This window comes from Pieris napi, chromosome 7 (assembly GCF_905475465.1).
Source record: "Pieris napi chromosome 7, ilPieNapi1.2, whole genome shotgun sequence".
Lineage (NCBI taxonomy): Eukaryota > Metazoa > Arthropoda > Insecta > Lepidoptera > Pieridae > Pieris > Pieris napi.
In genome coordinates, this window is record NC_062240.1 from 10121857 (window position 1) to 10145462 (window position 23606).

Sequence of the window (23606 nt, forward strand, 5' to 3'; positions counted from 1 at the left end):
GTATCGTTTTCCACAAAGTAACCTACCGACGTACCGACGTACGAATAGGTTACTTTGTGGACCGTTTGATTATTTCGATTCGTTCGCGAACTACACAATACACATACGTGTACTGTGTAGCCAAGCTTCAATTCTTAGTTGGCTTCTGTGGTTTTTGATTATCTACAAATCTCCCAGTATATAGTATTTCTCTATGATTATCTATCTATATTCTATATATAGAAAAATCAGACCGTTCGAAATAAAATTATTATTTGACATTTTGCTTTTGCGCGTACGGCGTACTTCCAGTCGTTATAATTATACGCAGTGAGCTACCGCAAACTGCAAAGTTGGACATTCATTATTGCGATACATAAATCTTATTGCTCTGTACGTATTGGCGATTGCAATTATTTATTCAAATACATTTTTACGTTTTATCAGCAAGTCAGAACTCAAAAAAGAGGTACAACCAGTGTGCCCAACCAGTGCTAATAATATTGTTAATGTAGTGCAGTTAATTCAGTGTTAGCCCAGTGAGTAGTAGTGTCGTATTTCTTGGATTGTTTATTATTGAAATGCCCTTTCGAGGATCTCGTTTCGTAAGTACCTTAGTATTTTAACTTATTTCCTAATTAAACCAAAATGTATTGCACCCAAATTCATACATCCTAACCCTAAATGTTTACATGTGATATTATGCAATAAATTTCGGCGACACCATGTTTACTAATGCCGCGCTTGTGAAGAAATTTAATGCATGATTTTCATTTTCGTTAGTGCAGCATCCTTGGCTCACATCCAAATGTAGTATCCTTGGTATTGTACTAACTGGGTGAATAGATGAATTGACGGGAGTAATATATTGGTATTGCAAAAGTATGATATGGTTTTCAGGAGGGTTGATGCCTGACTATAACAAGTGATCCCGAGTGCCTTCTAACCGCCTGTTTGTGAGGTCAGTTTGAATATGTTATAGCTTATATTTATACTGTTGTCAGTCCTTATATATGCAAACGAATGTTTCTTATATATTCAATTGAAGTAAATCTATCTACTTTTCTGAGTGTCCAATTAAAATCATAACCTATAGTTTATCCCTATATGAATTTTTATATAGAATTTTTAAATGTAACCAAATTGATGTCAATAGAATATTTTTGCTAACATAAAGCATTTCTGACAGTCAATAAGTGGTATATGATTCATTAAGACGCTCATGTTAGTCTTTCTCTTTTAATCTCTTGAATTGTTTGATTATAGCATTATTTTTGTTTAGTTTATTATTATATCTGTCTGATTTATATCACATTAGATCATTTCTTATGGGATCTCCCCACATATAAAAGATTATTTCAATTATCATTTTAGCCATTCAGCTCTGATAAGACTATCAATTAATACAATTCACATTAAGTTATATATATTAATTTAATATACATACAATCTCTGATTATAATGTTCTTAATATTCTTATAGTAAAGTTAAAGTGTATTCTTTCCTAGGAATTCTTATATTAAATTATGTAGTTTATATATAATGCAGTTTATATATAATGTATTACATATACCATGGTTGGTTGGTTTGTGGACTTCCGCACTTAGACGCTCACTAGGTCCGTTGTACGTGAGCTACATATACCATATGAAAATTCATATATTCATATTCAGCCATATTAAAAAAAAACTATTTTTTATTTCAGAAGATATCTAACTTATTTATAATTTCGAATCATATTGACTAATACGCCACTGATGTAACAGATTAATCAATTGCATGCAAATTATTCAGGTAATAAAGTTAATTAAAGCTATGTGTGTTTTTGTGGTTACCAATATATTATAACTGGTTTTCTAAATGCTTAATATGCTGGTCACATGTAAACTAGATTAAAATGTACCATTGTTGTATCAATAATGATATGATGTCTTCTGCATCTCAATTTGCCTATAAACTTGCAGTGACAGGTGTCAATCAGATGTCATAGCATCTTAACATTCTACAATGGGCAGTAAAGGATATAATAAATTATGTTGACAGGACAATCATGAATATATTGTAATGGTTGGTTTGGATCTGTTGAATTTGAGTTTCATTTACTTTGATAGTAGAGTTGAGATAAAATAAAAATATACACCTTATTATATTCTTGCTAATAATCTTCAAAAACATAAGATGTAGTATGTAGTGTGGAGTCCATTTTCGCACTTAGATGCCCATTTCGTCTGTTGTGCCTTATTTTATTTTAGATTTCCAAAACTCGTAAAAGTTCTTTTCAGTAGTATTGGTTGATGGTTAGAAATTTGACAGTATTACATGCCATTTTATGATTTCTTGAAAAGTGGATTGTAATCTATAATTTTAATGAACAATGAGCGAATATTTTAGTTCCTAGTACGAAGCTCAGCGACAATTTCGTTAGTCCTTACGGAAATTTGACCCGTTATTTCAGACAGCGCAAGGCATATCGTTTATTGCCTGTCAATCGTATCCGCCCCATTATCGACTCGACTTTCCCTCCTGACAAGTTGACTACAAACTATTATTCAAATTATGTGTTGAACATATACATATTAAGATGTATGTAGAAGATCCTCTAAGCTGATTGAGAAATCTGAAGGCTCAGCAGCTCATATCCATCTGGCAATATTGTATCATGATTCATGAGAACACTTTTAATTTTTGGAAATTCATTTCGACCACTTACCCAGCTCGTAATGCAAAAATTCACGATTTGAAAGTTCTTACAAAACATTTATTTGTCTATAACCAATAGCCCCCTTAAAATAAAGCCTTATTGCCTACCTATATATTGTTTCACTAATATACGTTTGTATATTAGTGAATTATGACGAGATTAATTAGAACTGTGTAGGAAAATTATTAATTGTTTCTTCTATATACATGACAGTGCGACCTTGTATTTACTATTGATTCTTGGAATTCCGAAATGCAATGTACGAAAAATGTTAGTTATTTTCAATGTAAACAGGTGAGTAACACGAAAATTTGTCAACAATAGATATAACGTATGGATTATACTCATCTTTTCGGGGAGTTGGTGTAGTTGTTTCTAGATGCAAGTATTCCTACAATATGTTTTACGGCGTTATTCACTTTTTTTGTCAAGCATTAATTTTTCTGACATGATTTTCTTTCGTTAAAGATTAGTTCCTGATCAGAAACACTATTAAGTTTTCTTAAAATACCAAGTTGCTTTTTATTTTTTTTTGACGGATGTGATTTCCGTCTAAATGTATTTGAAGGAGAATTTTTATTTGTTAATATTATGTATTTATTCCATATACCAAAGTACTTATATATACTTTTGTTTATAAAGGAAACAAAAATGTTATTTTTCATTCTTTTTGATTATTTTGTGTGTTTCTTTAGTAATAAATGTTATGTCTACACTAGTTTTCCTTCATAAATCAGTGTTATTAAACTGTTTTAACTAAAACACTGATTGTTACTGAGGCAGTCTTGGCTTAAATCCGTATTATAAAAAATATTATTTACAGGTATAACCTTCGTTATATTGCCTTAATTGAAATGTAACTTAACATATAGTAATATTTTGTTAGTATGTCTTTGTTAGCAGGATGTTCGTATAATACATAATTACTCGTCAGAGCATGAAGCGTGTCGTCTGAGGATATTGTGTTGTTGCAATAATTGTCATTTATAAGCAATGCACCATTGGGTTATATATAGAACATAAATGTTTCTAGAACGTTTTCGAAGGAATTTTCGTACAAGTAACTTGGCTTTAGAATTTTTTCCTCTACTCAAATAACAGTCCTGTGTGTTTCTAAACTATTTAATATCTTTAAAGACCTAAGGCCTCGTTATGTAAAGAAATTTTGTAAGAAGATTTTGTCTCGGAACTTCACAATTTTGATGTACGTAGATCGTACGTAAAAAAACATTTTAAGTTCTTTGTGTACTGCGAATGTTTCGAGGGCTAACCCCTGTGATACAATATATTATGGTCTAGATTTGGTCTATGGCAGGTAGGTTAGAAGGTTAAGGACGTGGCCTGATGTCACGAGGCAAGCGACGTGGAATTAATTACTATACATGGATCGATTTCATGGTAGTCACGATAACCTAGGCAATTATTCTAGCCCATATAGAAGTCGGACTTTGTTTTTAGGGAGACGTTTCTGTAATCATTTGTTCGCGTCATTTTTATTTCAATTATACTCGAAAATACACAGTAAACTCTTTATAACGAATTTCAAGGGATCGAGCATTTTTATTCGGTTTAGAGAAATTTCGTTATAGGGAGGGAAGATATAATGGATTGTTATTGGGTTTAAAACCAAATAATTTTTACGTTATAGAGCGTTTTTCGTTATTACGAATGACGTTATAAAGAGTATACAGTATACTATACACTGTATTTAGTAATTTCCACCACCAGAGGGGTTTATAAAAGGGCCGTTCAAGTATTACGTAAGCAGATTTACTGCAATTATCCCCCTCCTCTTGTCAGCAAAAGTAAGCAAAGCTCTCAAAAGTAATAGTACATAAACATATTAATTTTTTGTAGGAATCTTAGAAATTGCATTTCGTTTTCAAGCATAGACAATGTGTGGGTAATATGTGTAAAAAAGTAATTAATAACTGTTGACGTAATCAACAAATAAGAAAATCAAAGACCCCCCTCACCCATATAGTGCTTACGTAATACTTGAACGGCCCCAAAGAATAAATCGCAAAATAAAATCGAAGAGGGTTATGTTAAGCTGGCGTGTTACGCGAAACAAGGGAACCCTTATCCGTTTTATATAATAGCTTAATTGCATTAATGAGTGCGTTAAATTGCGTTATAATCCGGCTGACTGAATTTTGGTCTAGACGCAAACATTACAAAAGCTTCGTATAATATTTTTTAACATAAGTACGCTGAGTTTTTTTTTTGTTTTTATGGCTCTGGCACGGTTTGTGCATAGCCAGCGTCAAGTATAAGATTTTTATAATTCGTGCTTTTTGCCTTAGAAATTCGACCATGTCCTCCATGTACGGTTTAGGCACTCGCCCGGTACCGCACAACCCTCCCAAAAGCCGAGAACAAATTTAAATTAAATTAAAACTTGCCCTCGAACCGGGAATCGAACCCGGTACCCCTCACTTAATAAGACCGCTAGGCTATGAGGCCCTTAAACGCTGATTTAGTTTTATTACTACTGGAATGCATCGGTTTTCTATAAGTTTGGTGTACCGTATACATTACAACAGGCCTGATAATGCTTTCGTTTCATTCCTGAAACGCCCACAATGCGCTATTCAAGTCCCATACAATTACTATTTAATTAACTCGGATTGCATCTGTTTCCGTGATGATCTTTTATATAGACAAATAGGTTATCAGCCTTCTGTGCCTGACATGTTAATTTCCTTACGACGTAAGAAAACTGTACGTTCAAGTGTTAATTGCATAGTAAACATTGGTGCACAGCCGAGATTCGAACACCCGACAACAGACCCGAGAGTAGCTTATTAGCGAGTAGCGATTTCACTCATTTTTAGTGCTAAGGGAAAGAATGTTGAAGTAGGTATAATTAATATGGCCTATAACAAAGAAATAGTGATTAATTTACACGTTTTTGTTGTATAGATTCTACTAAAAAAGTTATTATGCTATCGCTACATATTTCTTCAATGATTATTATTGCACGTCACATTAGACTACATATATTATTATGTGGGTATGGGTATGGTAATTGGTTTTATGTAGCAGTATATACGTTCTTTTCGTGGTTTTATCAGTAATCCAAAGTTTTGGCCTAGCTTACTCGTGCGACCCTCATACCTGAGTGCTCATGTGTTCGAGTCAGCTGTGCATCAATAGAATTTATTTTCGATGTGCGCAATTAGTCCGTATTGCTCCTTCGGTGAAGGCAAACATCGTGAGGAAACTGTGTCAGAATACACCTACTTATCTATGAATTGATCAAAGAAACAGATGCAATCTGTGGCCATTGGGCCACATGGTACTCTACCCGTATATTATTATCTTATACGTATAAAATTCTCGTGTCACAATGTTTGTTACCATACTCCTCCGAAACGGCTTGACCAATTTTTATCAAATTTTATATCCATACTCAGTAGGTCTGAGAATCGACTACTATCTATTTTTTATATCCCTAAGGGTCGATTCGACCAAACAAGAGTAAATCTTAATCTTAGAATAAATCGTCAGTTAATCGAGAGTAAATCAATTTTACGTTTTACCAACTACAAATTCTAAGAATAGTGGGCTTATTCGGGAATTGCTACAATACCGCCGTTTCGCACGGAATAACAGCTATTCCTAGAATAATTTAATGGCGTCAGTCAGTCCAATCAGCTGATTTCTGTCATTTCACAAATATGTATTCTGTGATTTAATTTCAAGTCAACGCAACGCACTAAATTAATAGTCCAGCATTGTATAATGAAACGTTTAAACAATTTATTATTTATTTATTTGTTTTTAGATTTTTTATTTTCTATAATATTAGAATGAAATTCAACTGGGCTCAACAGAAGTTCCTTTTTAGACGAAAGCCTCAAACAAACAAGAAATAAAAACTTTTTGTTGTCGTTTGACACCTGTTAAAAGCTACTTTTTCACACTATAATACGGCAAAATCGAGTTGACATGATGTATGCTCTTACACTGTCCCGTTGTAGAACAACATTTATTTGGCGAGTTTTATTTTCGTTCACCATTCTCTTGCTATTCGCGTATTGTTATTCCTAGCACAATTATACTATCGATTACGTGGACAAACGACTATGGATTTTCTCGAGATTAAAATCATGGAATAGATTATTCTTGGTATAGTTACTCGTGTATAAATTGAAGTTTGGTCGAATCGACCCTAAGTGATAATTGTCCACCCCTAACATTTTATTTTTATTTTTTTATGATACAGCATATAAATACATACAACCCCGCTCTTTTATTGAACTAAAAAATGTTTCCTAGAAATAATATACATGACAAAATAACGTTTGCCGAGTCAGCTAGTTACTATATAATTAGCAATACAAAAACAAACACTTTTACTGGATAAAAACACTTTTAAATACTCAATCAATAAGCAATTAAAAATATATTATGATTATATTAATAATACTAAAATAATCTACAGGTATACAATAGTGATCATTTGTCAATATGCCATTAACGTGTACGTAATTTCAAGGTCACGTCAATATCGCTGTAATGCGATCATCTCGTGACGATGTACCACGATGTAATATCGAGATACAATCACAATGGGATGGAAAACTTGTTCATACCTTTGTAAAGTTTTACGACACACATTGCCTTACTAGATTACACATAGTTTATAAATGACTTATTTTATGTTTTTTGTTTCCGGGAATATATTTAAAACTGTTGCGTTGTTTTCCATCGGACTAGTAGTAGACTTTTTATTATACGTGTATTTTAAACATGCTTTAGTATTTTAAATGTGATTATAATTTGTTCTTAGCTCAAGGTTCTAGCTCATTACGAATTAGAATTTGTACTATGTCACATTCCAATTTTAAAATCCATCTAATATTAGGTCCTTACTTACATATTATGAATTTGACGTTTTGTCGTACTGGCAACTTTGACCTCAAATATCTCCTCTTTGGTTGGGAATTCCAAATTCAAATTTACAGATATTTACTCGTTTCGAAAACCATAGTTCATTTCATTTTCCCGTTTTAATTTTCCGTAAAATTCAACTCTGATGGGGCAGTTGAAGCACCTTCAAAGATTTTATTTATTCCCGCCCGAATGTTTTTTTTAGTAAAGGGATCAATGAACTACCTATAAAAAGGCAAAAGTGCATAGATTTGCTATATACTTTTGGTACATACTTTGATTAATTAAATATATCCTATTTAAAAAATCTACTTTTTGTTCCCCCCATACAAAACGCCAATTTCATATGTAAGGTCCTAATATTCTAACCGAAATCCTAACAATGCACGCTATGTGGCACAAAGAACTATTCTTACTGATAAAAGCAATTACTCAAATAGCTATTAGCTGTTTTGTCTCTATCACACACTTCGACAATAATAAATATGACAAAAGGTTATACGTATGAATAAAATCAGGTGAGTAAACCTAAAGTAATCGAACGGTTGCACCAAGGGGCAAGCGTGGGCCACTCAGGTGTTAACGCGTAGGTGCTAATGATTCAGCTCAAGGACTCCAGCTTAGCTTGGCCGACGAATAGAATAGACTAGATTATCGTTTAAGGAAGTCTTATTGAGCAAACATTGCACAATTGCAACGGTGATCTTTTCCTGCAGGTATTTGTTAGTGTTCTGGAATTGTTTAGAATAGCATGCCTATTTTACTATTTCCTTTCGATTTCACAATATGACATTTAGGCACTTGAGTAAATCGATTATTCACTCTGCACCTCTTGCACTAATGCTATGACTCAAATATCCCAGATATACAAATATATACCTTGACGTCGTTCCACAACTGAGCGTTTCTTAAGGCAATTTCTGCAGCGCACCAACACTATGTGAAACTACTGAAGTATTTCCGAATAAATTCGACTTAGGGTCCTCCAAGAAAAGAGCGACCAATTCTTAAAAGGCCGGCAGAGCGCGTGCGAGCCTTTTGACAGTGCGAGTGACCATGGGCGGCGGTATCACTTAACATCAGGTGAGTCTCCTGCCCTTTGACTCCTGTAACATAAAAAAATATGTGAAAGACTTGAATAAAATATCAAATTTTCCATATATGACAATCATTCAAGAGTTATAAAACATATAAAACACAAAGCTATGAAAACAATAAACGAATATAACAATATTCAAATAATGCTAGATTCAAGTAATAAAAATAAACGCAATGTATTTTTTCTTACATAATTTAATAACAATTACGCTTTAAAATGGTTTAGATATGGATGGGTAGTGTTAGCCAATGGCACGAAAAGTTACCACGTAGATACATCTACATAATGCATAAACGTCTCCACATTAGTGCTATTATTATCATTAACATGATTGATTTACTAGTTCAGTGTCAGCTCGATTGTAAATTATGTAGGAAAATTAAATTTAGCAACCTGGTAAAATACAAGTGATTTTGGCGTGATATGAAAACTTAGACAAAACAAGTACTACGATTTATATAACAAAAGTCGTATTTCAAATGTTGTCTTTCGCATTCTCAAGTTTAGTAAACTTTAGGCTATATGTTTTAATGTTATTCTACTACTTAATATATTTAGAAAATATTCCATTTAGGCTCACTAATTGCCAAAAAATGTAACTATTAATCATCTCAATATTATCAGTCGTACTTAGAGTAAGATTGTAAAACGAGACTTAAGACGCAATACATTTTTGACATACGAAAGATATACTTAGCTCCACTCTGAATTATCTTCATATTTTCCACCCTGGTGATGGTCAGAAACTAGACCGATCAGACTATGCCTTGCGTATATAAAAATTCAATACATTTTTGACGTAAGAGACTTAGTGCTAATTCTCGTTTTGGGAAAATCATCCTTACCCATAGACTCGATCAATACAAGTTAACGGTGAGTTTTAGTAAAGATTAAAACTAAAATAAGTTCACTACAGATCCAAATGGTAGCTAAAAAAAAGTCTTTCACTAGTACGTGCTTCCGTTAAGTCTTTCATTTATTCGAGATTAAATTTACATATTATTATTATGGCTGACAATATTTCATTAAAAATGCGATACAAGTATAAAAACAACATTGTAAATTTGTATTCCGAAACTTTTTTGTGTCGCCATTGTAATTTTAAGTACTTTGTCGTAAATACGTAGAACGAACAATTTAGTATGTAACATTTGAAACAATTATATTTGCGTCTTTGAAATCGACTTCCTCGTTGTTACAAGGTTAAGAACTTTTTAGATTTTTTCCTTTATTTTAGGTGTATAGATCGAGAATATTTATAAGCATAGCTTGAAGAATGGTTGAATCGCAATCGGAGACTGTTCAGAGTTGTTGAGTTGTTCGGATTAATACCTGCAGCTGAGTTTCATCATCGGACGTCGAGTCAGAATACGAAGTTCCATCCGTATTACCTCGATGTCCGTCGTTCCACAACTGAGCGTTTTTTAACGCAGTTTTTGCCTCGCACTTTCAAGGAAAAGGCCACACCGACTCTTAAAAAGCCGGCAACGCATTTGCAAGCCCTCTGGCAATGCGAGTGTCTATCGGTATCACTTGTCAGATGAGCTCGTTTTCCCCTTGCTCTATAAAAATAAAAAGTAATTGACAAATTATTTACATAAACCGAGTAAGGGTTTGCAAATGAAAGCTTGATTTTTGCAATGACGTCTAGACGTTCTTGATCTTCGTCATCGCTGACGATGCGATCATAATCCGAGTTATTTCGAATTCTATTTCTGTTGGCCGCCTCACCCACACTGCGCTTCGACCGGAGTCCGCGACTGGCGCTGGAGGAGAAATACCTTTTTTATGTCGATAAAACAATGACAGTGATATGAAGCGCAATGTGAGTAAAGTTTCTTTGTTGGTACTGTCAATACTGGCATCTCTTGGATACTGGTTACCCTTTGTATTGTTTTAATGCATCATGTGTCATTAATTATTTTTAAATCTAATTACTTTAGTGAGTGATTGTCTAAACATGTTTATATTTAGAACTGTGTGTAATTGTACGCGTTTAAAACGAATGTCGTTAGAATTTTTTGTGGTTTTTGTTTGTAAATAGAATTGTGTAATTGGAATGTGGGTCCTCCCACAGTGCTCCAGTTATCTTGTTTATGGCTAGATTAACCCTGATTTGCGAAATATAAATACGAATTACATTGGCGTGAAATATTGAACTATTTAAAGTAATATTAGAAATGTTGATAGGGGAAGGTCGGTTCTACGTGCCAGTATGCCGCGTTTTAATTACAAAAAAAATTAATTTAGCCTATTTTTATATTAAAAGACATGCATAGATTGTCGTTATTACACACAGAACATACTGATTTGTCTTACATTTCGATTTAAGCGTTTTATTAAGGTAAAATCGTATCTTGCTGTCAAATACTGTTAATGATGTGATGAAAGACAGTTCTGTTTCAATCAATACTATGAAGCATCAATTTTGGCAAATGATTCAATTCCTATATGCCAAACAGCCCCGGTACTCTGTAACTCCGATAACACTTCCAAACTTCACGCTTGCTATACTGCGCATTGATATAAAATTTCATTATTTTTTAATACATAATAATCACTTAATGAAACCCAATAATCAAATCACGAATTTTTCGTCGAAATGTCCCCTTTTTCCCCTCTTGGTTATTTCAACGATTTTAACTCTTGGTAATTTGAAATTTATCTCTGGCCCCAGAGTTACGTATTATCGAAAGGTGACTGTAATGGTTAGGTAAATAATAATTGCACAAATCGCATTTCACTTAAGATTATTTAATTTATTTTACGATAGAAGTCAGTATTATTGGAGAATTCCAGTTAGGTTTAAAGACTTTATTTCTCAAAAAAGACAACAAATGTCACTTACATGAGAATAATACTCTAGATAACATAACATTGTAGTCGTTCTTAAAATAATCACAATAAAATATAGCCGTACATGCAATAAATTTAAAAAATAAAAGTAAACAAAGAAATATGAATTAAAAGTAAGTAATAAGTAAGTAATAAGAAATGAATTTAAAAGTAATTTTGTTTAACATATTCACTTAGCTTCGATTTGAATGAATTGATAGAAGTAATATTTTTTATATATGTGGGTAGTTTATTATACAGCTGTGCGCCTTCGTAGGTAAACATTTTTTTGCCGTAGTTCGTACGTACTACAGTTTATTGTTTTAAATTAAAATCTCTTAATCTATTTATTCCCAGCACGTGGTTATAGATAAGCACTCATGAATAATGGATCCGTGAGTCGATTCACGTACGAATGACGCCTGAACTTTCTTATTTGTAAAAGCTGTTTGCTGCAATTTCCTACTTTGAAGATTTTCTATAGAGTAGTGGCAAACTAGGATGTAAAAACTATGAAAATAATGTTTATGAGTTTCTTGTCACGCTTTCAAAAGTCATATTTTGTCCTAATACTTAGGTGTTTTATTAAAGTCCTTTTTTAATTATTATATCAGTTGCGTAAGCTTGTCATATATTACTTTAAAAGCTGGTCAGGGAGCGTTCAAGTATTACGTAACGCAATTTTTAGAGATTATTGACCTCCAAAAATTGTAACGATGTAACACCATGTAACTCGCCGTAACGTTTTTCAGTACCCAAGTATAGTAAAACGTTTCGTGACCACCTAGTGACTCTTTAGTTACTATTATGTGGTGTAAGTCGAAAAAATATCAAAACCTCTCCCCCCCCTCCCCAAATACGTTACCTAATACTTAAACGCTCCCTCACGCACTAGCAATCCTCCTGGTTTTGCAGGTGTCCATGGGTCCAACTTTAAGTGACCCACCTGCTCATTAGACAGGAGGTTGTCTCATTAGAAAAATTATTAACATATAAGCAGGGAAGTTAGGGGTGAAAGCCTACATTACGCTATTGTATTTATTTATTTATCAATATAGAAACATGACAGTACATATAAATATGTATGGGTTGTGTTAAGTGTTCTTAAATCGTTTCACAGATAATTATTTTTATAACAGTATGGATAATGGATGATACAGAAAAAAGAAATACAATAATAGGCATGAAAAGTAAAACATAAAAAACATTAAAACTTATAGTACATAAACAAGAGACAAAATAATTAGCAAACAATTAGTCTTTAAAAACAATAAAATATATCAACTATGAAAAAGTGAGTGTTATAGGAATGTATATATTATGTATTCATTGAAGCGAAAGTTCTGGTTTATGGTTATTGCGAATATAAATAAAATATCGATAATATGGAACGATCCTCTTCCTTGTACATGAATAGGACAATTAAATTACCTCATCGGTATTTATGGACCGATCAAAGGTATCGGTCAACGACTCCTACTCTTCTGCCAAACATTGTAGGTATTGACTTTCTTTACATTGTTAATTGTATACAAGTTTTGTTTTTTCAAATGGTATGGTTTTTCTTCTTGTTACGCCATTGTTGTTTGTATAAGTGTTATATATTAAAATATGCTTATATTATATCTTAATACTTATAACTTGAGAATGGCTACTACTAATGAAAACATTGAAAATTTACGAAAATAAAAAAACCCATACAAAATGTTCATTCATGCATTTCGTTACCGTCAAACATTTAATGTTAAATCCCGTCAATATTGTAACTCAAATTAAAGAACGTGTTTTATGAAGGTTTGAATGTATCCACAATATTCGGATAGTGGCATAATTTATATTTAAAAAAAATAGAATAATGTCACTGAATGAAAAAGGATTGTAATATAATATATAGGTTGACTTTATAAACATTTATAAAATCATAAATTAAGTTCAGCTATCATTATGTTCCACGACGTTCATTCACTGTTAGGTGGTACGAAGTTCGCCGGGTCAGCTAGTATAAAATATAATAATAATAAAAGAACTATGGCTAATATGTATGACTATAGTCTGTTACTGTAATAATATTGTTCTTCATATGTGTAAAATGTATGTAACGATTTTTATCGATCTTAGGCAATGCCTAAGAATATAACTTTCATACTGTCAGTTTTATATTGATAATTTTCTACTAGTTGCTGTCAAAACCTAGTCACATAAAATACATGAAAAGCATACAAAAGTCGACCTTGTAGTTATTTATCAATAAATTAGCAATGTAACATTCATCAGCGTTCAACAAAACATAATTTAAAAACCAGTCAACCATCTTAACTTATTATTCCATTTCCTTTATAAAAACCTTACAAAGTATATAGCAATAAAATTCATACAATGTAAATACGGATTGCCTATCTTGGAGTTTTTATGGAGATTAAAATAAATTTATTGAAGATGTTTCGATGTCAATTGTCATAGCAAATATGATTTGCGATTGATTCGTATATAATAACCTTCTAGACATTTCGCACTGATTTTCAACTTCCTTAGATGGAAGTTGTTGAATATTATTAAAATATTTAAAATTACACGCAAAAAATTAATTTGAGTTTTCTGATTAGCACAAGAGCCCGTGTTTCGTTGCGCTGCATCCCTACTCTTATTTGTCTTACTTGACACATTTACCTTGTGAATAAGGTTTTACAAAGAATCATATGACTCTTTATTATATTTTATTAGGACACGCGGCCCTGGTATTGTTTTGCGTGGGATATCTTGTGTTTTAAGTATTTAATACAAGGTCGCCGTGCGGTTGATTAAATACATAGAGGAAATTGATATCATGTTTTATACAGCACTATGATTTGTAAAAAACTCTATGAGTAGGTGAAATTTAAATATCGTAAATAAAACAGTATGTTAATAATACTTAGCAACGTATAATAATAATACTTAGAAATCTACAATGACAATCACAACAAATGCATTATACAATCTCTTAAACTACATCACGTCCCCCATATAAACAAAAAACAGCTGCGCTGTTTCCATTGCGGCGGTTAACATCTATTCCCTAGTTCATTGCTCTATACACAGCAGTGTACACCGAATCGATTTTATACGGCTATACAACCACGCAACTCTCGCGAGCTCTAGAAACATCCAGACCATTCGAGGAACGAGAACTTATATAAAAGTGTTTGAGCGTTGCTACGGTGCTCAGTTGTCATTCGTTATTCAGAGAAACTAGTGTTGTGTTATTGTGACTTGTGCAGTGATATGGAATCGCCTGTTGTTTTAGATAAACCGCCGGAGTATCATGGTAGTGAGGTAGGTTTTTGATGATTTAAAATTATTGTAACAATAAATTTAAAAGATTGTTTATTTAAAATGTTGATTTTAAAATTTGGCTTTCATTATTTGAAGTTAGAAGTATTAGTCGAAGACAAAGTTAGTTAGTTTAATGTTCCTTTTACCTTTTGTTATAAAATATTACTTTCTTCCTGTTTAAGGTTTAATTAATTTTATTTCAAAACGGCTGATGTGTATATTATAATTAAGAGTTCTTTTTTTTCGATACGAAATCGTAAACTGCTCACATCGTGACCAAATCAGGTTTTATCGATTTTATGTATTCTTAATTCTACACCTAATTTGGTGTTTTGCCAAAAAAGTGTGTCATGATGTCGAAATTGTATTTTTTGAATTTTAAATCTTACAGAAACAGAAATGCAATTTATTTCAAAGCAAAATAATTCAAGGAAGCGGTCTTTTTAATAATGGCTTTTTTAAATTCTTTGTATTTTTTATTTGTTATAAATTTGTCTATTTGTAGCGTAGGATTTATAAAAATTTGTAACTCATTGATAATTTCTTTGAATTCGGTATTCTTTCAACTTAAATATTGAGAGCGGTATTCTAGACGTTTCGGTTTTACAAATGTTCTTGGTTATTTAAAGTTTTTTATTGTGTAACTTTCTTCGTACATAATTAATCCATGTAAACAATTCAACCTGAGTCACAGTCGCACGCGCAGCTGTTATCGTAATGCCATTTATAGATGTGCGCTCTTAATATTTCAGTAGCGCGACCTTACTACAGGAGGTCATAGATAAAATGTAGAAAGTATTAAGGTCGAACGCATGAAATTATCCACGTAAAATTAAAAAAAAAACAGAAATTTCCACGTTTTTATTTTACAGACTCATGTATGTAACATTAACTTAAAACCCTTTTCTCAATTACAATAGCCGATGTAACCTAAACGTTGGGTTTCACAAATTGACAACGCTTCAAAATTAAAACACCCTTCTTTTGTGCATGAGGCTTAAAAATGTCTAAAACGAATTTCACGAGTGGCTATTTCATTTTTAAACGAACTTTTGAAAAAATGTTTTCATACATTTAACGTATAAAAATTCGGGGAAATTAAAATTATATATTTTATTTGGTAAAATGTTGGCCTTTATAATATATACTAGGCCAGTACAAGAAACAAAACGACAAACAACTCTTCAATCACATAAATATAGATATTGACAAACACAGATAATAATAATGTATTAAGAGAACATTTTGCAAGCTTTAAAGTCAAAGCAGGCGCCATACACGAAACACTTAAAATGATAACGCGTTATGTTAATAGTTTATAGGCTCTCAGAGATAATTCGGATTATAATTCAACATCTGCGTTATTTATCGAGGATCTAAATAAAGAACAATTACCGACACGCGCTGTTGCGGAACTGGCTTCTGGTTACATTTTAATAGACCGATTAGATAAATGTGTTTTGAAAGCTTTTTGGAATGCGTCTGGAACGAGTTATTGGGTCTATAACCTAGTTCAGAATATTTTTGCTGAACGACTAGGCATCTTTAGTATCTTGGTTGATACATTTCGTGATACAAAGAAAATGTTATTAATAACTTGAAAACGTTATAAGTAAAAAGGTGCGACTTACTAGGAAGCAAATGTTTGAGTTATGATATGAAAGTTTCCTTTACAAGAGATTGCGATTTCGTAGATTACGTAAACACCGAAAGCTATTGAAATGTCGTTAGTCTTCAATCCAAAATTTTTAATGCAAATTTCTATTGTGTAGACAATCTTCAAATTGTAGAAAGTTATATCTCATTTTTGCATATTAACTGACTGTTTAAACAATTCTAGCTTTTCTACATTTTTTCAATTTATAAAAATGAAAAAAATATAATTGTTGTCGAAGATGTTACATATGGACGTGAAGAAAACGAGGAATATTTTTGACTTTTTACTGAAGGAGATCATATGATTTGTGCGTATTATCATTCTTCAAATTTGCTATAAAAATCAATACAAGCAGGATGTTACAAAAGAATATACACAAAGCGTACAAATTTGGGTAACCCGTCGAATTTGTAAACATAATCTCAACTTATCTCGATGATGTCATGCTACATAAAAGGAAAAAATATCGGCTATACATAAACGGTGTTAGCTGTTCGAATGCGTCACATTCGCCGCCTACATGACCATTGCATATACGGCAGCTTTACATCTTTCAAAGACTTACGGACTTAATACAAGAGAAAACATTGATCAAACATTTGTTATTTATGTGTTAGCCAGTTCTTTGTTTGGTTGTATTAAAATGCAATTTGCGCTTTCTCCATAACTTCTACGGTTGTCTATGTCTCCGACGTTGCTCTCGTTCTGTTCGGGTTTTCTGTAGAAGCGCTCCCCTAGGCACTCCTTCTAAAGCCTTTCACTCTGTTTTAGAGTTGATCTGAGTTGTGGCAACTTTCTATTGATTAAATTTTACCTGATGTGGTACATGGTACTAAATCTACGGTATAAGCTACAAACTCTTTTATCTAAAATGTATGACAATTAAGTTATCATCATTGTTACAAAAAAAATAAGAATACAACGTACAATAAAAACACCAGAAATTTTTGTTAAGCCGAAAAATCAAATTATTAGCAAAACAGCGGATTAGGTTCGAGATAGGCACTTAACAATGGTTTCTTTAAAACCGATCAGCCCACTACCGAATATATCCAGGATAAGTACTGTTTAATCCGTAAAATCACGAAGAGAGGTATCTGAACTCCTGAACTTCTATGAATTATTAGAAAATTATTTACACTAATGCTTGTACTTTGGAAGTGTTAAACTGCAAATTCAATGGAATCACGAGTTAAAGATTTAAATCTTTATAATTTTAATCACCGGACACGTTCATCATGTACAACATGATACCTGTCATATATATATTAAGTTCATTAGGATTTTCTGATTGAGATAAATTGTGTACTGATTGCTGTGTTACTTCATATCCGTCGGGTTCTTGTTTCCATAAATGCTGTTGATTTGTTGATACTTTGTGTAGTTTTATGATGACAGTTGCGTCTATTATAAGCATACAATGGTGTAATTTTATGATAAATGCACGCGAAGTTAGACTAAAGGTTATGTAGGATATATTACAGGAAATATTGAGATTTGCAAGAATACATTTTATTTTAATGTTCTGTGGATCGAACATTTTAACAAACTTAAAGTATACATCAGATTTACTATATGTACAGTTTATTTATGAGCAACCGGGTCTATTTGCTTCAATACCACATTCGTTAAGATTTTTTCTCGAAGAAAACAACTTTAAAAATGCAGCCTACAAAAACGTACGTTCTGTTTTAATGAATTTCCGGTCATTGACTTCGTATCGCGTTACACTCGCATATGGTTCGGGAAATACTCGAATTGAGTACTAATTTGATGCAATTAAAATATCAATGATCGATTAATTATATAATGTCCAAAGAGATTAATGATATACTTAATATTATCTTAAGTAATTTCATTAGATGATATTTTGGACAAATAATTGATGACGATGCGGGAAAAAAACAATTAAAACAAACGTTACTTCGAATTATGGAGCTTTGTAAAAAAAAAAGTTAATTAAAAATTGAAACAAAGTTATTTATGTATTCACGCATAATTATTGTTTGTAAAAATAGATTTTTGTGGTCAGAAGTTATAGTTGTGGTGACGGAAATGTGTCCTTGCTGTGTATGCGTGTGTGTGAGTCAAGTATAGTACCCCGTTCGTCCTGAAATAACGGAGCTACTAGCTATTCGTTAATTCTAAACTTTTGCTGAATATTGTGTACTAGCGACCCGCCCCGGCTTCGCACGGATGCAATGCTGATACTAAATTCAAAGTGCTATAAAGTATAGGGAGAACCGCGGCCTCCGACGCGCTGCGTCCCGCAATTTTTAAATTTGTAATATCTTCGAAATATTCATTTAAATCATATGCTGTAAAGGGCCATATAGATCTATATTAAATGAACAATGTATTCAAGGTATTTAATTGGTTAAGGATTAATGCTGTATTGGTTAAAATCGCTTCGAAAATTAGCCATTATTTGTCGTAAAAAGTAAATGACAAAAAAAAGTTATTGTGGGTTATCCATAAGAGATAGACATATACCATCACGGACTTTTCTGTAGACCTTTTCAATGTGTACAATACTTAGTACATTATTTTGATAAAACTCGTAGGGTTCAGCCTGCGTTTGCAATGTAAGCGGAAAAAATGTAATTATTTACGACATCACATTAGAAACCTCAAAAATAACAGTACTTCTCCACTATTTAATGGATGTTATTATACATATAAACCTTCCTCTTGAATCACTCTTTCTTTAAAAAAAACCGCATCAAAATCCGTTGTGTAGTTTCAAAGATTTAAGCATACAAAGGGACATAGGGACAGAGAAAGCGACTTTGTTTTATACTATGTAGTGATATTCAAGGGGTGCCACTTAAAAGTAAATATTTACACCTATACAATTCTTTGATCACGAGAACAAACACGTGCCACGTCTATTATTACTTTTCGAATTTCGATTGCGGTGTCATCGTTACGTGTTTGACATTAGTTCTTGTCAGTCTCCTGCATGATGTCATCTTGACGACCGGTAACTGATTAAAATAACAGCGTTAAATTGTGAATGCATGTTTTAGTGAATTGCTTTGCAATCATCAATAATAAATCGTAGATTCTTTGCATATAAGAAAGAAGTGGTGCATTCTATTTGATAAATTATAAAAAACAGCACAATCAGCCATGCAAATGTCATATTAACTACATGTTATATTATTTACCTTTTTTTAATTAGATGCTCCGTCGTCGTTCTAACAGTATAGCAAAAAGCATAGCTAATTTGTAAATGATGTTAATTACATTGTCAATCGTCAAGGCTGCGACTTTTGCCTCTCATTTTGTATTGCGCATCGGGAACTGACATAACGACTATAGTAAAAAAAATATATTTGTTCTAGGAGTTTGCAACACAGTTTTAAAACTATTTCGAAAGATTTATCAATTTAATAGCCAAGAGGCTAAATATATTTAAGTTTTCTTTAGAATCACCGATCTTTCAGCTTAGATGTAGGTTGGTACTTCCTTAGCAGTCAGTTTGTGGTTGGTGTTGGTTTGTAAAAATATTATTACTAAACCTTAATTTAAAAAGAAAAAACATTTTAAGATACGTCAGTGCTATAGGGGAACGATACATTGAACATTAGATAGGTTTACTCACTTTATTATAATCGACTATCAAGAATTCTAGGGTAATTATAGATATTATGGAACACTTCTAAGAATTATTTATTTATTAAAAACAGGTGGGTGGTAATGCAAGTTGCAAATTCTGAATCGCAAAATACTAGGAAGGCATTTTAATAAGAATTTGAGTAAGTTTGTCATCAAAACATAACAATTCTGAGAATTAGAGTTTAATAACATGGTAATTTGTAATAACCATGATTCGGATATATATTTATATTCATGGACTCCGGCATCCAAGTAGGTATAATATACCTTGCCTTCCTTTTTGGCAGAGACATTAACTATACATAATAAAAAATTAAATTTTAGAAATATAATATAATAGTGGTTGGTATACATTATCGTATTAAAGTTGTATTGGTCAGACCAGCCTTTTTTTTTTTTAATTGCTAGTAGGTCTACCTCCCCGGCGACTTAAGCCCCGGGGACGAGGAAGCTAAGCTATAATAATGATTGGTTTTAAAATATTTGAATTACACATGGGTGGTTTAGGGTCAGTTTTGATATTTAATACAATAATTTTCCCTCGACAGCCAGACACCAGCCTATTAGAGTTCTGTGTATAAAGAATATTATATAGTATTCTCATTAATAAACAACATCTATAAATACTCGTCAGCCAAGTTAGGTCTGTCACAATTAAGTTTTATCTCTTACAACTTTATTCAATAAGCCACGAAAGTACTTGGTAAGGTCGTCTCTTGGCCTCACCTACCATATTTGGGTAGCTCTTCTCGATTACAAGTTCATTGGACAACTCGATTCGAGATTTGATTTGCATATAATCAACGATTTACATCAAATTAATATAACTTTAATTCGATTGATCCAACGAAATCTCATACATGCGATTACTCTTTAATTTTGGACGGAGTTTCGAGTAACTGCAGATCAAATAGTTATTAATTTTAATGCATGTGAAGCAATATTATAATGGTTTGTCTACACTGGTCCAATTTAAATCAATACTACTCTTGCAAATAAGTAAAAGAGAATTAAACATTACAGCGTGGTTTCCCGTTTGACGAGGAGGACGGTGCATGGAGTGAACTTGCCTCGCGACATCCCGACATAGCAGCGCGTCTGCGACAGCGACCAGCCACCTGGGCCAGAAAGCGAAGACCCTCCAGTCAGGACGCCACTGACGGTATGTTTCTCATTATTCACTCCTATTAACTTGCTACTAGACACGTTAATTAGGTGCAATACTACTACATACAATATCAGGAAATAGGGTGCTTTCGAAAATATGTTTTTTTTATATTAGGGAAAAATACTCATAAGGCATTGAGCTAATACTTCTAAACAAGTTTATACTAGTGCTTGAGTCTAGAACGATATTGTTGATTAAATTTGTCCTGTTTCACAGGTGTTTCAAACAAGCGTTTCGTTATTGCAGATTTTGGTGAGAGCTTCGGCGGATTCGACAGATTTCCATTCGACGATATCCCGTCAGAGTTTAGGGAGCACTTCCCTTCACATTGGAATCGTAGGTTTAGTTCTCGTGAAGAACAACCGACTACGCCGACACATCAGCAGCAGCCGCCGCAGCAGCAAACCGCAGCCACACAAACAGAACCGAAACCCGGACCTTCAGACCACGAAGAGCAGCAATTACCACAATACGGTCTAAGGAATACGGTCGACCTCGGCCAAAAGAGCCCAGCTGATCCTAGTTTAGTTGATGCTGAAGATAGAACACACAGGTCTATGTCAGCGCCGCCAGACAACAGATCCGCGAACAAGATGAGTGGACAGCACCAAGACCACTCTCCCCAGCAAGAACAATCCTCCAATGTCCGGCATATACCTATTTTTGTCGAAGGCAGGGATGAGCCAGTCATCAATAAAACAGTAGACCACGGAACTCACTTTGGCGAAACGAAACAAACTTATGTCCCTCCACCGCAACCTCACATCGATAGAGATCAATATTTCGCAGACGACACCCCGCATGGATTCCACCATCCGCCAAATTTCTCAAGAACATTCGGAACTCCGTTTAACAAAGGCTTCAGGCAAGGCCCTCAGCCTTTTAGCCAGCAAAAGATGTATCCACAAAACGCGTTCACGCGCGGCGCGTCGCCACAAAGATCTCAGTCACCGAAGCCTCAGACACATCCAGAGGAACCCTTTGTGAAAATGCCGGTCTACCACGAGCAGTCTGCGCCTCAGTCCAAGCCTCAGCCTAAGCAGCCATCTCCGCAGCGCGCATCTACATCTCCCAAACCCCCTCAACAGGCTCCTCAAGCACCACCAAAACCTAAACCGCAGCCCGCTGCAAACGATCCCATCACACAAATCCTTAGTATTCAATCCGACGTTCTAAATCTTATGACGGAAGTCGAAAACTTCTCTGGTACTAAAACTGATAAAAGATATGTTTACCTAGATGAGATGTTAACTAGAAATCTCATAAAGCTAGACAACATAGAAACGGAAGGCAAAGAAAACATACGACAAGCTAGAAGAGAGGCGATTAAATGTATACAGAAATGTATAAATGTTTTGGAAGCTAAAGCGGAGCAGGGCAGTGCCCCTCCACAACCCCAAGTCGTGGACATGCAAGCTACCGCAGACAATGCAGCTGAACAAGAGTCAGTACTAAATGGTGATGTAGAAATGAAAGAAGCTCCACAAGAAGAAGTGAAGGCTAAGCCCCAAGTTGAGCAAGTACCTCAGTCTCAATCACAAGAAAAAGAAACATCAGAACCTGAGAAAACTATGGAAACTGGACCTATCACGACTGAGCAAGCTCCTGTAAAGAGTGACAGCACTCAAAAGATGGAATCTTCTCCAGTAGAGGTAGCTTCTTCCCAAACTCAACCTGAAGGTGAAAAGGCCCAACTGGAACCTATGAAACCAGAACCACAACCGACACCACAACCAGATGTAACAGATACGCGACCAATTGATACCAAAACCCCCGAACCAGAAATGAAGCCTGAAATTATAGAAGTTGAAAAGAAAAGTCCTAAAAAGGTCACCAAAGTCATTAAAAAACGTGACAAAAGCAAAGACAAAACAGATAAAGATGCGAAAGATACGGCCAATAAAGAAGCTGTAAAAGATAACAAGGAACCAGATAGCAATAAGCAGGAGAGCATAGATAAAATTGAAACAAAGGGAAACGGAGATTGTATGGAAGTAGATGGTGGTGCTAGTCAATAAATTATTTTTCGTTAGCGAATTCTTGTAGGAGGGATAGTTGCACTGGCCTAATCACCTCTTGTGTTTGCCTACACCAGTGTTGCAACATGTATTTATGTTTGTAAAATATTTTAAGTTTCTAATATTGTGATGCAGATGCTATCCACTAGGATTTGATCGCCTGTTATTTAAATCCTAATATAATAAATAATTTATTGTTTATCGTATGTGATAACATTTTCTCAATAAACTATACCTTTTAAATAGGTCTTTTATTTTTTTAAATCCCCATACCTCTTCTGCTCATTTTAGCACTAAAAGAATTAAGGTTTAAAAAA

General features: G+C 33.5%; 1 protein-coding gene and 1 long non-coding RNA gene across 4 annotated transcripts; one reads left to right on the forward strand and one right to left on the reverse strand.

The window, feature by feature from the left end:
* The first annotated feature begins 269 nt into the window (after window positions 1-269).
* Window positions 270-23532, forward strand: LOC125051114 (BAG domain-containing protein Samui). 3 transcript variants are annotated; one of them, XM_047651275.1, is made up of 3 exons: window positions 270-584; window positions 21127-21265; window positions 21518-23532. In XM_047651275.1, the coding sequence occupies exons 1-3, from the start codon at window positions 561-563 to the stop codon at window positions 23287-23289; spliced, it is 1935 nt and encodes a 644-aa protein (XP_047507231.1). In that variant the 5' UTR covers window positions 270-560; the 3' UTR covers window positions 23290-23532. The 3 variants fall into 3 exon arrangements, with proteins under 3 accessions (XP_047507231.1, XP_047507232.1, XP_047507230.1); XM_047651276.1 differs by lacking the exon at window positions 270-584 and adding an exon at window positions 10401-10503; XM_047651274.1 differs by lacking the exon at window positions 270-584 and adding an exon at window positions 14683-14825.
* On the reverse strand, window positions 8982-19714 carry LOC125051125. Its single transcript, XR_007117245.1, has 3 exons — window positions 19653-19714; window positions 19330-19469; window positions 8982-10240 (listed from the first exon to the last, which is right to left on the reverse strand). It is a non-coding gene; the product is annotated as an uncharacterized LOC125051125 (long non-coding RNA).
* Window positions 23533-23606: the final 74 nt, after the last annotated feature.

Coding starts and splice junctions, on each gene's coding strand:
- LOC125051114 (XM_047651274.1), top strand. CDS start 14,775: ATGGAATCGCCTGTTGTTTTAGATAAACCGCCGGAGTATCATGGTAGT. Junction 14,826..21,126: donor CGGAGTATCATGGTAGTGAG/GTAGGTTTTTGA, acceptor TAAACATTACAG/CGTGGTTTCCCGTTTGACGA. Junction 21,266..21,517: donor CAGTCAGGACGCCACTGACG/GTATGTTTCTCA, acceptor TCGTTATTGCAG/ATTTTGGTGAGAGCTTCGGC.